The sequence below is a fragment of the Epinephelus lanceolatus genome, chromosome 23 (genome assembly GCF_041903045.1).
Source record: "Epinephelus lanceolatus isolate andai-2023 chromosome 23, ASM4190304v1, whole genome shotgun sequence".
Classification (NCBI taxonomy): Eukaryota; Metazoa; Chordata; class Actinopteri; order Perciformes; family Serranidae; genus Epinephelus; species Epinephelus lanceolatus.
In genome coordinates, this window is record NC_135756.1 from 37,539,478 (window position 1) to 37,553,120 (window position 13,643).

The 13,643-nt window shown below is 40.3% G+C and overlaps 1 protein-coding gene across 2 annotated transcripts in view; it reads right to left on the minus strand.

Annotated features, from left to right (window-relative positions):
• Nucleotides 1–245: 245 nt before the first annotated feature.
• slc41a2b (solute carrier family 41 member 2b) overlaps nt 246–13,643 on the minus strand; it is a 158,798-nt gene continuing 145,400 nt past the window's right edge. Inside the window, exon 11 of one of the 2 annotated variants that reach the window (XM_078165362.1) lies at nt 246–1,013. In XM_078165362.1, coding sequence (XP_078021488.1) covers nt 978–1,013 — 36 coding nt within the window. In that variant the 3' untranslated portion in view covers nt 246–977. Of the gene's footprint in view, nt 1,014–2,398; nt 9,491–13,643 lie in introns of those variants that run through there. The other variant, XM_033609814.2, reaches the window with a different exon arrangement.

A 13,643-nucleotide genomic window follows, 5' to 3' on the forward strand; every position in this document is an offset into this window, starting at 1 on the left:
CCCCCTGAGGGATAATTCAATTTTTTCACTCTTGCTGTCAATTACACACAGGTCCGAAAGACACACATGCACAAACAGGACCTATACATGCACAAAGTCGTCGTGACACCCAGGTCTACGGGACCTCATGCTCATACACGGTAATTTCTTTTCGGTCGTCAGACCATAATTTCTGTTGCTGTCATGCTGAAAATTGCTGACTTTAATTTACGTTTGGTCGCCGGACCTTATTTTTGCTTTCATCATTTTATTTGAGTTGGTCTCATGACCTTAATTTCTGTTCGGTCTTATGACCTTCTATTTATGTTTGGTCCTCGTTGACCTTTTAATTATGTTCAACACATAGACACCCATGGTCTGCAGAACCATGCACTTTTCAGCCTTCCTTTCTGGCATCAATTCAATCAATCAATCAATTTTATTTATAAAGCCCAATATCACAAATCACAATTTGCCTCACAGGGCTTTACAGCATACAACATCCCTCTGTCCTTTGGATTCTCACAGCGGATAAGGAAAAACTCCCCCCAAAAAACCCCTTTAACGGGGGGAAAAAAACTGTAGAAACCTCAGGAAGAGCAACTGAGGAGGGATCCCTCTTCCAGGACAGACAGACGTGCAATAGATGTTGTACAGAACAGATCAGCATAATAAATTAACAGTAATCCGTATGACACAATGAGACAGAAAGAGAGACAGAGAGAGAGAGAGAAAGAGAGAGAGAGAGAGAGAGATGCAGGACAGACGGTAATGACAGTAGCTTACAGCAACATTAATGAAAATAATAATATTATAGTTATAATTCTGGCTACTGTGGTACAATATGTTGAAAGTATATATTAATATCTGGCAGTATACATGTGTGACAATAATCATATGTGTATAATAACAGTAGAAGTATGCCTAATGACTAATGATGGCAGCAGCAGCAGCAGGAGGCATCTGGCAGGACCACGGCAGCAGCACAACCACACACGTCACGCTGTCCAGGCACCGCTGCAATACGAGTTAATCTGAGAGACAGTGGAGCACAAAGGCTGCAGTTAATTTAGCATATCACCACCACTTCTGTTGTCACAGCTTACTTAATCTCTGGTTTATATATTATCTGGTGGTTAGACCTCAACACGTTTGCTCTCTGCTTTCCTTTTCAATCCATCATCTATCGTCATCCATTATTTTGCGGCTCCGTTGTCATTCCAGACATATTCCTACCACACACGTTCTCATCAGAGTTGTACTATCTCATTCAGGGCTCATTTTGTCATATACCAACTATGCACATATCCATTTAGTCTTTCACATTTGCTTTATGCGCGTTCTCTAGCTACACATCTTCTCTTAATTTCTCTTTACTTATTTATTAGAAGCCTATTGCCTGCTGGTAAGGTAAAGATCACCTCATATCAAATAGTCAGTCATCCCTCCCCCCTTTGGAGGGGTTCCCTATTCGACTATGGATTCATCACCCTCCTTAAATCAAACCATCTCTACAGGGTCTAATTGCCAAAGACTTTTTACATTCTTATTCATTCCTTCACATTAATAAATATTCTTTTACCATAAAAACATGTCTCTCCTGATTTAATTAAAGCTCAGCGTAAGTTCAATCAGGAAGACCTTTCTCGTGCTCACCCTTTTACATTTTCTCCATCCCACTCTCACTACTCCCTCTAATCAGCTGACTATGGGTGTTCACTCCTCTAGTTATCCAATCACACTTTGCCACGATCTCTCAGCCAATCAGGATGCCACTGCAAAATTTTAAATCTGCTCTCTCTTCTGCTGCTGTCAGCCATCATTTTAGGCAGAATCTTTGCACCCTCCTCCACCCTGGTAACCTCCAGCCATCGTATCCCGAGTCCAGGACAAGCTCTCAAAGACTCATTCCTCTACTCATCCAGATCATTGGCACTTCTCCATCTTCCTCTCATCTCATCTTCACCACCTCTACCACCACCGGCGTCTAGACCCCAGGGGGGTTCCCTATTTGACTATGGATTCATAACCCTCCTTAAATCAAACAATCTCTACGGGGTCTAATCGCCAAAGACTTTCCACATTCTTATTTATTCGTTCACATGTTAATAAATAAATGGTGGGTGTATGTGTGACATCTGTGCAAAAATACAAACATTTTTTTTCCCAAACATTGAGGTCATGAGAAGAAGATGAGCATTGCCTGATCTTGTTGTCATGGAGACCATGGAAGAACACTATCTAGGGCTTACTTCAGGCAACCGGAGGGGATTTTTTTTTACTGTCATTTCAATCACAACTCTGTGACCGCTGTCTTTCCCTTTCAGTGAGTAATGACTACTGCCGTGGGCCTATGTGGATAAGAGGACAGCAACTTGTCAGTGAAACCCTTCAGCAAAAATAACTGGGAATGAGATGCTTTTCAGTTCACAGACATTTATTTAGACATTTTTGGCCCATACAAAGGCAAATAAAGAGTTTCATACCAAAAGGAAATGTATCCACTTTGAATCAAATGGATGTCACCCTCTAACAACTTCCATATCTAGATGTTTCATGCCAGTAATTAAAATGATGTCATTTTGGAATGAAACTCCTCAAAAGTAATTGTCATGATAAAACTGAAAGTGAGTACAAAAGGAAATCATTGCACAGTATTACAATGCTCTAGAAAGAAAATGGCATTAATGGCATGACAGAGAAATACCTTGTTAACCACTGAATCTCAAGAGGCACATATTGGGGTTGATTAGAGCCACTGGCTACGTTCACATGCACACAATACGCTGCTGAGTTATCACATTAAGGAGGTGGTTTGGTTTAGGAGTTCATTTTTAAAGTTAAGATGATTTCAATAATCAGGCTGCTTCATCTGAATCTATTTTATCTGACCATTCAAACACATAGCATATTCTGAAAAAGTGCATGAAATCTGATGTTTAATTAGGATTACTGAGTAGAAAATCAAACTATGCTGACATTTAACTGCTGATTAATTGTGTGCATGAACGTGGATACTGTGTGTATGCACTGAAAACAGCGTGAGATTAGCATGCAAACTTCCACCGTGGAATTTTGAATATCTCCTGCTCTGTGTGCACAACTGGGTCATGTTGTGCACACAGAGGACAAACTAACAGAGATGCTGGACAGGACAAATTAACACAGGAAATGATTGAGAGGGACCACAGGAGGCTGAAATAATATACGCAACATTTCATGGTTTGTTTTACATGAGTCACAAAAGACAGAGTAATTGTGCGCACATCCAATCCTGCTTTAGGTCAGGTGCTGGATAATAGGGGCCCATGCAGAAAGAAGAAGAAAATCCGCACACTGAATTAGAGCTCCCAGTGGGAGCTCTAATTCAGTGTGCGGATTTTCTTGCTAATCGCACACTGAATTAGAGCTCCCAGTGGGAGCTCTAATTCAGTTCACAGAAGGGAAAAGTATGTGCGGAGTGGCTGATGCAAAGCAGTAACTGACCATTCACTAACCCTGCTCCCCTCACTTCCTGTTGCCATGCCTGTAACTTCCTGTTCTTACACAGCCATACAGTTCATAATGATAATAATACAGAAACCTTCTTGAGTTAGTTGGAAACCCTGTCTCCAGTTGACTCTCCTTCTGAAACACACACACTTGATGGCTACAGTGAGCTGAACAAAAATTTAAACACAACACTTTTGTTCTTGCTCCCATTTTTCACAAGTTGAAATTAAAGAACTCATGCACTCAATAGATGTAGTTCTCTCGAATTTTGGTGAATTCTGCAGTACATCCAACCAGCCTCACAACTGCAGACCACGTTACTATCTTCATCTGTAAGATCATCTGGGACCAGCCACCCCAACAATGATTTGTTTGCGCAACTGAAGAATTTCTGCAGAAACCATCCCAGGGAAGCTCCTCTGTATGCTTGTCCTCCTCACCGCGGTCGTGATCTGATGGCAGTTTTTCATCATTACCTACATGTGCAGTTTTGAGGCTGATTGGATGTGCTGCTAAATTCAGGTAAACAACTTTGGAAACGACTTACGGAAGTGAAATGAACATTCAGTTCACAGGCAATAGCTCTGGTGGACATTCCTGCAGTTAGCATGCCAATGGCACGCCCCCTAAAACCTTACTACATCAGTAGCATTGTGTTGTGTAATCAAACTGCACATTTTGGAGTGGAATTTTATTGTGACCATCCCAAAGCACACCTGTGTAGTAGAGCTGCCCCTTAAAGTCAGAGATTTGAATCATCAGTCAGGGACCACTCAGCTGACTGTGATTGCTTCAAGTTGAGCAGTCTCTTTTTTGCCAGTCAGTGTGCTGTGCAGTGACTTCTGGGAAGGTTTTGCTAACCCAGATTTTGCTGCAGAGTGAGCACTCATGACTTTCAGGCAAATCTTTGGTACAGACAGCTGCAGACGTGCTGCAGCAGCACCAAGGAGGAAAAACTCTGCACTGTAAGGCTCTGAGATAACATGATCTTCTCTCTTCTGTATGGAAGTTCACAGATACTTAATACAACACAGCTTCTGGCTTTTGTTTGATATCTAGTGTTGGCAAAAAATTACGACGTTAGTGCAGTTAGCTTGTTAACTATATTACAGGAGTACCACTGTCACACTGAACATCCTGCTGAGCCCCATTCAAATTTCAAAACTTTATATGGGGGAAAAATGACTCATCAAATGTTCATATTAATCTGATTCGTCTGACATAATTTTGAGTCAGATACAGCCCTACTGTTAAGTAATCATGCTGTTTAATCAGCATCATTTTTTATATAACTGTCAGGTGGATGGATTATCTAAAATAGATAGCTCACTAACACGGATTTTAACACATTTGTGACCAATATGTATTGAGTGCATTAAATAAGTCTTGGCTCTTAAACTTAAACCTGTGAACATGCTAACAAAAATATGTGTTGCATTTTAGTTTTTGTTCAGTATAGATATATAAATAATGCTAAGTTAATGAGCAACATAAAAAGTCACTAAATACATAGCATTATCCTTGTATTGCAGTGTGGAGCTAGTTAGTTGATATGATAAAGAAAAATTAAAGATTAGTCTGTTTTTTTCATTTCCCAGATATGCTACGTTTGAAGCATACATTAGAGCAGGTAATCCATTCCTTACACTTTTGCACTTGTGGTTTCAAATACACTCTCATCTAAACTTTTTATATATAAGTATCGCTCCAAGCTATAGCCCCATGCACACTACAACATTTGGTGAAATCCAATACAGACCTGACATGGCCGGTTATGGTTGCTGTGATTGGACAATCATTGTTCAGGGAAGGGGTTGTCTGGGGTTGAGCCAACCTGGTACCATGCAGTGTTGGCTGTCGGGCCTTGCGACCTTGACTTTAAACATCAATTTATTTTATTTTTGACTTTCATCCATGAAAGCATTATTCACTACACTGAATCTTGGCATGAAATTATTTGACTTATTTCAGAGTAAAGAGTACTGGTCTGCCAGACTGAACTTCATTTTCTTGCTGGTTTCCAGAGCCAAAAAGGTTGGTAACCCCTGATTCAACGTCCTGTCAGGAAGCAGGTTAGAAAACAGAAAAGACAAAGAAAAACCCACTTTATATGTGCATGAAAGAAAACTATCACAGAAATGTTTAATCACAGCCAGGAAGAATGGGCCTCATTCACCAACATCTTTATTCTTACCATTTTTTTTAAAATTTGTTCTTAAGTAAGGTCCTAAAAAAGTAGACGTCACATTCATGACATGTTCTTAAACTGCAGAATTGTTCACACCTGTGTTCCTATAATGATGAATCCCAGTGTCCTGGTAACCTGAAAGTGTGTGCCAGTTGATCCTAATTATTGTAAATAAACACCCTGCTAATTGCAGGATCGTGTGCACACAGAAACAGAAGTTTAAGAATACAAAGAATTGTGGAGAGAATTAGAGTTAAGAACACCCAACCGAAAGTCTAAAGAGGATGGAGCAGCGGGCTCCAAGTGTAAAAACACTTCAATAGTTCTGAAGTGGAGGAACGTCTGCAGGAAGTGAACACCAAAGCCCTGTTTCCACCAAACACTTATGGTATGGTACCCTTGGAACCAAAACTAACTCTTCAGACATGATACCTAGACCCTCTGTCTGTTTAGCATTTCCATTGCAAAAAGCACTCTTAAATGTAGGCAGGGTTGACATCACTCACTGCTCTGTCCAGCACTTGCTGTATTTCCTCATCATTGATGGCACAGATAGAAGTCTGGACCTCATTTATTGTCCACAGAACGGGGTCATATGCTGACGTTTTCAGAACAAAATAGAACAGGCTGCAGTGAAAGTCTCTCTCCATGGGATATTTAAAATAGTGGGTTTGTGCAATTAGTTCCTCTGAGGCAAGTGCCAGGGTCAAGTGTTGCTGAGGCCCACGGGAACAATGCTTCGCAATGCTTTTTTTTCCTCCAAGTGAGGATTAGTATATATGCAGTTCACATAATCTGGTTGAAATTAATATATACTGTACTTTTAAACGCTTTAAGATCCGCTCATTACTAAAAGTGTATAACATCCAAGAGAGACAATAAAAACTGATGGAATGGTCAAAGTTGTCACATTGAAATTTAAGGTGTGTTGATGGGTTCACATCGTCAACTCATGCATTGAGTAAAATTAAAAGTAAATGATCCGCCTTAAAAGTTGCTGGCAGTCGGCCCAGTGAATTAAGTTTTTTTCCCCTCAGTCTACAGCTGCTGCAAGAGGAAGCAAAACATCCTTCCATGTTATAGTTAACTAATGTATGTAGAACTTGACACGGTGTTACAAAACCAGCCACAACTCAGCTCTTAGACAAATTGACCATCCTCTATTGACCAATCAACGGACTGCAGTGTTTCTAGCTCCACCTTTTAGTACCAGATCTGTGTGTTAGGTACCCCAACAAAGGGGTGACCAAAAATGGGGATGGTAAGGAACAGTTCCATTGGTACCATCCACAACTTTTTTGTTTTGTCGGTAATGGAAAAAATGCATACTGAACTGAATCGAACCATACTGGACTGCTTGGTGGAAACAGGGCTCAAATGAACTGTCATATTTAGTAGTGTCAGTAGTGGATATAAATAATATCCACACAAAAAATATGCACGGGTTGTTAAAAATACAACATAATCAACCACCCCAACCTGACCCCACCTGCAAAGTGCCAAATGTATGTATTCAGGATTCCCACACATTTTTAACAATGAACTTTCAAAACGTTGCCATAATATTTCACCCTGTTTCCATGACTTTATTTAAATGTGGAGGCCTATATAGCGTTGCGGTCATATATTATTAAACACACTTCACAGACATTTGCAAATAAGCAAACTGCGCTTGCTGACTTTACTTCCTTGTTAGCCAATATACCAGGCTGGCACATACGGTTGCTTTGCAAAATGTCAAGGCCATGCCCCGTTTTAGGGAGTAGAAAACCAAAGATTCTATAGATATCAATGCAATTTGACATGTGTTTGGATTAGAATTTGAAAAGTTTGTAGTTTGTTTTATGGACACATCTGATAATTGTTTTGTGACCTTGTGCTGTGTCCACTCAGTCTTTCCCCTCTTCAAGTACATCAATGACCCAACACAGTGGGTGGATATTGCTTATCTGAACATCTGCACAGGTATAGATATACAAGTTTACACGTGTGTCCGGATCACGCTACCTGGTGATTCGCTCAAAAAGTTTATTCGATTGAATCACCAGGTACTGTTAGGGGAAGTGCTGTCTGTAAATAGCCAACCTGTTAATAAATGTAGTTGCAGTTGTCAGTGTGATGCTTCTGTACTGTGTGACAGTACTGCAGCAGCCTCCCAGCTAACATTAGGTATTCATCCATAGTACCTATTACCAGCATCATTTAGCCACACTAACAGTGAATATTAATGTATCTTGTGTGCCTCAGATCTCAGTTTGAATGCCTTAATTAAGCTGCACAACAGCTTTTTCAGCATTTTCCTGTTTTCTCTACTGATGTGACAGCACATTTCTTTCCCCCCAGAAGAGGGTGTGGCCTTGGCAATGATGCAATGCTGGTCTGGTCTAACCCTGGATAGAGATGAGTACACTAGTGCTTTCTAAGGTGTAGGTGTGTGTGTGTGTGCGTGTGTGTTTGAGAGACAGAGTGAGGGAGAAAAAAGTTGAAGACCGACTATTTTACGCAATGCTTTTATAAGTTACTAATAACTTACTTGGCATGTCTCTTTTTGTCCCGCCTCGACCCACCAGTGATATTTTCTAAGTTATCAATCACCAATTATTAGATGGCATGATACATAACTGATGTGAGTTGAAATGTCAGTGTAGTTTATTTATAAGAACATAATCCTTTTTATAAAGTAATGCAAATAAATATCAAATTTTATAAATGATAAAAAGATACTATTATTTAAATCCTAAAATATTATACAACTATGAGTGTGCATAGATTCTGTTCTTACCAAACCTAACCTTACCTACTACTATGTAAGTAGGTTTTAAGAAGAAATTTCGTGGTGAATGAGGCCCAATGTTCCAAACTCAACCTTGCAGAGAACAATGTGGGATAAATCAAAATACTGACAAAGCAATATAATAACTGTACCGTATGGATGGCTGAGTTTGGACACTGGGAAAACACATAACATAAAAACATGTCAACACAGGAAGAAATCCATTTCTATCATTGATACAACTTCATGTTGTTCCCTTCTAACCCTGGTGCTGGTACACCTGCTAACATAGCGGTTCAAAGTGTTTGTTCATGAGCTGATCTCTGATAAACTTCCTTGTCTTGCCTCTACCCCAGCTGTCTCTGTATCTCTCCTTTGGCTTGATGTTGCAAAGCAGTAATACACAAGGCAGGTAACAATGTTTGTGACACGGCGGGTGGTAAATCCCCAAAATATGAACCAGTAAAAGAGATTTTTTTTTAAAGTAGAAGACCTTCGACTGATGCTTGGCTGGCAGGGTAAACCACCTTGCCAACAGCAGCAAGGTTTCCTCAGTGCTGTGGGTGGTGGCTGGTGTTTTCCTGTTTCTCTTAACAAGACCAGCAATATAATATGTAAGTGCTTTGGTGCAAACTATGCAGATCAGTCTTGATTTATGGAATATAATATCTTTAGCATGTAGACAAAAAACAAAAAAGCCAGGAGCAGGAAATAGTTTCTAAACCATTGTGTGGTTTAAGTGAAGTGAGGCAGAGGAATGGGCTGGTCAGCGACAGAGAGCACCCACGTTCCCACAAGCCTTAAGGATGTGAGAGGTCAGATGGCAGAGGCAGGGTTCCCGCCACCACGATGCCTTATTGTCCAAGGCCCAATCAGTCGCCCACATCACTGTCCTGGTCTCCTATGACCCACAGGAAGTGGAAGCTGAGCGCCAGCAGGGCGGTGCCCAACAGGTCACCCAGAGCTGTCAGGTAAGGGATAGAGAAACTGTCTGGATCTTTGCCGCTCCGCCACATGGAGTGCACCATCCAGTCTGCTATACACAACAACAGCAACACCTGGAAGAGAAAGAGAGGACTGACTGTGGCTTACTAATATGAGTACTGCAGGAGACCTACATGGTCATTTCTCTCAGAAAGAATAGTCAACACAACATGGGTCGGCACAGAGCAGGAATTCAATTATCTATTTGAAACTATGGATTATTTAAGTCAGGATTAATGTAATAAAGGAACAGTTCAAGGTTTGGGGAAATGAGCTTCTTCACTTTCTTGCTGAGAGTTAGTTCATGAAATCAATACCACTCCATGTCTGCATGTTAAATATGTCCCTGGAGCCAGCAGCCAGTAAGCTAGCTTAGCACAAAGACTGGAAACAGTAACATTCTGGGGCCATCTTCACAAAGCTTCCTAGTACAAAGAGTTGCTCCTAGTGACAAAATTCCAAGAAAATTCTTAGGACTGTGACATTTTCTAAGAGTTTCCCCTTAAAGTTAAGACTAGGTCCTTCTAAAGATAAAGGTTATTCACAAGGCATCTTAGACCTTAAAGGGGAAGTTCCGTTTTTTACAACCTGGATCTTATTTCTGGCATTAAATACATAGTGCTCAGTGACAAAAAGTGAGAAACAGAAAGGTGAACGTTTCGGTGGTAAAGAGGATTGTCTTTACGAATTGCCTCTGTTTTTTTTTTTTTTTTGCAGAGGTTAGTAGGTCAGTATAAATGACCCAGATGATGAGGACAAGCAACTCTAGCAATTCATAAAAACATATTGGTGAAATGAACGAGTTTCGCAGCAGATAATGTGTTATTTAGAGCCTCATTGTCGGTTCCCCCGATCATTCCCACTATATGGATGTACGCAGCTCTCGCGGATCTAAATATCTTCCGAGGGACTCCAAATGACACCAAACTTATCTGGGTGAGTAAACAACTGTATTTAATGCCAGAAATAAGGTCCAGGTTGTAAAAAACGGAACTTTCCCTTTAAAAGAGTTCCTAAGGTGAAAAACTGTTAGAAGCAGAGAGAGGCTCGAGAGTTTCTTAAGAAGGGGAAAAAATTGTGGAAACACAAAGATGTTGGAGAAATATTCTCCAAACGCTGATTGACAATGAGTAAATAAAATGTTACAGATTAGATTGTGCAATGATAATATGTGGTTGATTAGGGATACGCACACATTTCCCACCTAATGCTATAATGCCAGACATAAAATGATCATTATACTTAGATATCTGGAAAACAGGAAAAATGCAACAGTGCAACAGTGATGACTTGAGTCTGTTTCAAACTTCCATCAGCAGAGTGACCACACTAACAAAGACAACACTTTCACAGTCAGCAGTTAGTTTAGTTTCCACTGGGTGTTAAGGTCATGCAATTAATCGTCTGGTGATCGCGATTACGATTTTGAGGTCTAACGATTTCAAAATGAATGAAATCGAGGGTAAATGATTATTGGTCACCTGGAAATGTTATTTTGTCTTCTACGGAAGCAGCGCATGCACAATACCGCCCCCTCCCTTCCTCTCCTCTATTCACTCCACGAGCCAGTCAAGTTGGTGAACTACGAATAATGCAAGGGGCAGGTGAACTCCGCCGTGCGCTTTACAGAGAGCAGAGGAGAATTGTAAACGCACGACCATGTAGAGACAGAAATGACATGCCGTCATGTAAACAATTTAAGTCATCACGTGCGCCGCATAATCGTTATTGACGCAGTAATAGTTCTTGACACAGCAGAGGTTGACTATTCATTCACTCTTGTGCAACATTAAACAGACAGCAGGTCCAAATAATTATATTTATTCACAAACTAGCAAAGCAAACCAAAACACACAAATTCTAACTAACTATATACAAGCTTGGTGTGTATTTGTGTGTGTGTGTACTTGTGTGTGTGTGTCTGTGTGTGTGTGTGTGTGTGTGCGTGTGTCTGTGTGTGTGTGTGTGTGGGAGGGGAGGTAGATAGCTTAAATCAATCACTGACAATGACTTCGGAGGTGCATATTTGAAATGTCTCAACTATTGGATGGCATTCATTGCATGCTTACAAAGTAACATTTCTGATTGATCAACTAGGTACTACAGTAGTAGGCTAGTAGGTGGGCAGAGTGGTGCCTTTTTTAGCAACCAAGTACGTCGCCACCATCGTGAGGATTTGCCACTGTGACTGATCACTACTCACTAACATATCATGGTACCTGTGTACCACTGTGAACATCATCATATGCCAAATTATTAGACATTGCTGAATCTTAGGATGTATTGCCATGAAATCTGGTACACACATGTATGTCTCCTTCAGGATATATTGGAATCATCTTGATCCCCTGACACTTCATCTAGTGTCATCAGTTAAAAATGTTTATGACGAAATAGCTGCAAAACTAATGACATTCCCATCACCCTCTACTGTACTTTGTGGCTAAACTGTGAGGGTGACCATGGTAATTATTATACTCGCTAATCATCAGAATGCTAGCACTGCCACTGTACACGTTAGCATGCTGATGTTAACATTTTTCTTAAAGCACCAATGTGCAAAGTACAAGAACAGCATCACAGAGCTGCTAGCATGACTGTATACTCTTTTTAAAGGGATACCTTGACAATTTTTAACCAGGTCTGTGTCACAGGAATGTGGGCAATGTTTGCAAATGAATGGTGTCAAGGCACCTGCGGTGGCGCCAGCTCTCGAAGTTTCCCGCCTGTCTGCTAGCCAAAGTCATCCAGCATATTTTTGTTCAAGGCACAGGTGGGGAGTTCCCAGCAATGTTGGCATAGAAGCAAACCAACACACTCCTGACACTGTGGTGACACAGACCTGGTTGAAAATCAGCAAAGTATTCCTTTAACAAGGGTAATAATCATGGTTAATGTTGTCCAATGAATCACTGAACTCATATGTTGAAGAGATATGACAACCCCTGACTGTAATTAGGGTCCGGGCAGCTAAGCTGCCAGGACACTATTGTAATCCTAGGTATTCTTCTTCTTTCTTCTTCTGAGGAAATCATACTTCCCAAGGGTGAAAACTCACCAAACTTTGCACAAAGGCCCAGTCTCATGCCAGATATCCTCAGCTGTAAACTCAAGCCAATAGTCCTGATGGTGGCGCTACAGCAAGCGTCTAAAGTTCAAAACTTTGAAAATTCATAACAAATCAACCATACGTGCTACAACTTCACAACTTTCAGCAAACTGTAGCCCCAATACTGAAGAAACTTTTGTACATTTAAACCTATTAAAAATTACGAAGTTCATCATTCTGATTTTTCAAAAACTGTAAAACTTCTTAAACCTATCTCCTCCCACAGTTTTTGCTCAATTGACACCAAACTTGCTACAGAGCATCTTCAGACTGTCCTACAAAAACTACGTTTCTCAGATTTTTGATTTATCAAAAATTGAGCCTACAGTGCATCAAAATGTTTGACTGTAAACAGTACTGTAAACATATACATGCAAATTCTTGCTAAATAAATCTTCAATGTTCATGAAAAAAATGACAAAATTCTAGAGTCATGGTAGATGATGTGTGGCAAATTTCAGAATTTTATCTCAAAAACTGAATTTTTGACAGCATTTTGAATTTTTCTCTAATGTGAACAATTGGAGTCAATGTAAAAATGGCAATTTTAAACATAAGTTTTTCACTTATGGAGCAAATCAATCACTGTTGCAAACAAATTACCAACATCTCCATGCTGTCTAAATGCAATACGTGTATTTTCAGATTTTTGTCTTAATAACTGAATTTTTTACAGTGGTTTCAAATCTGCCTTTCCATGCACGGATGGCTGCTTTCCTACACAACAGTAAATGGCTTACTCAATTTGTGAAGCCACTGTTAAGTTGCTACTTGCCAATTAGCTCAGAGTGGTAGATGACTGTCTTAGGTTCCAAAGGTTGCGCGTTCGAGCCTCAACTGGTGCAGAATCCACATTGTAATGTAATCATCTTCTTGTGCTCCAGCTTATTGCTTAAAATTGCCTGAGTGTGACTGATCACTGTGCAGCATCTTCAAGTCTTTTTTCTGCTAGAAAATCTGCCTTCGTGAAAATAAACCAAACTTTGCACAAAGGTCCAGTGTTAATACTTGACTGTGGGTTCTCACTTTGCACATAGTTCAACTAGTTCAGAAGACCTGGTTGATGTAGAGTGGCCATGTTAATTTAGTGATTACTTAGGTTATGTAGTGTGTTGTGT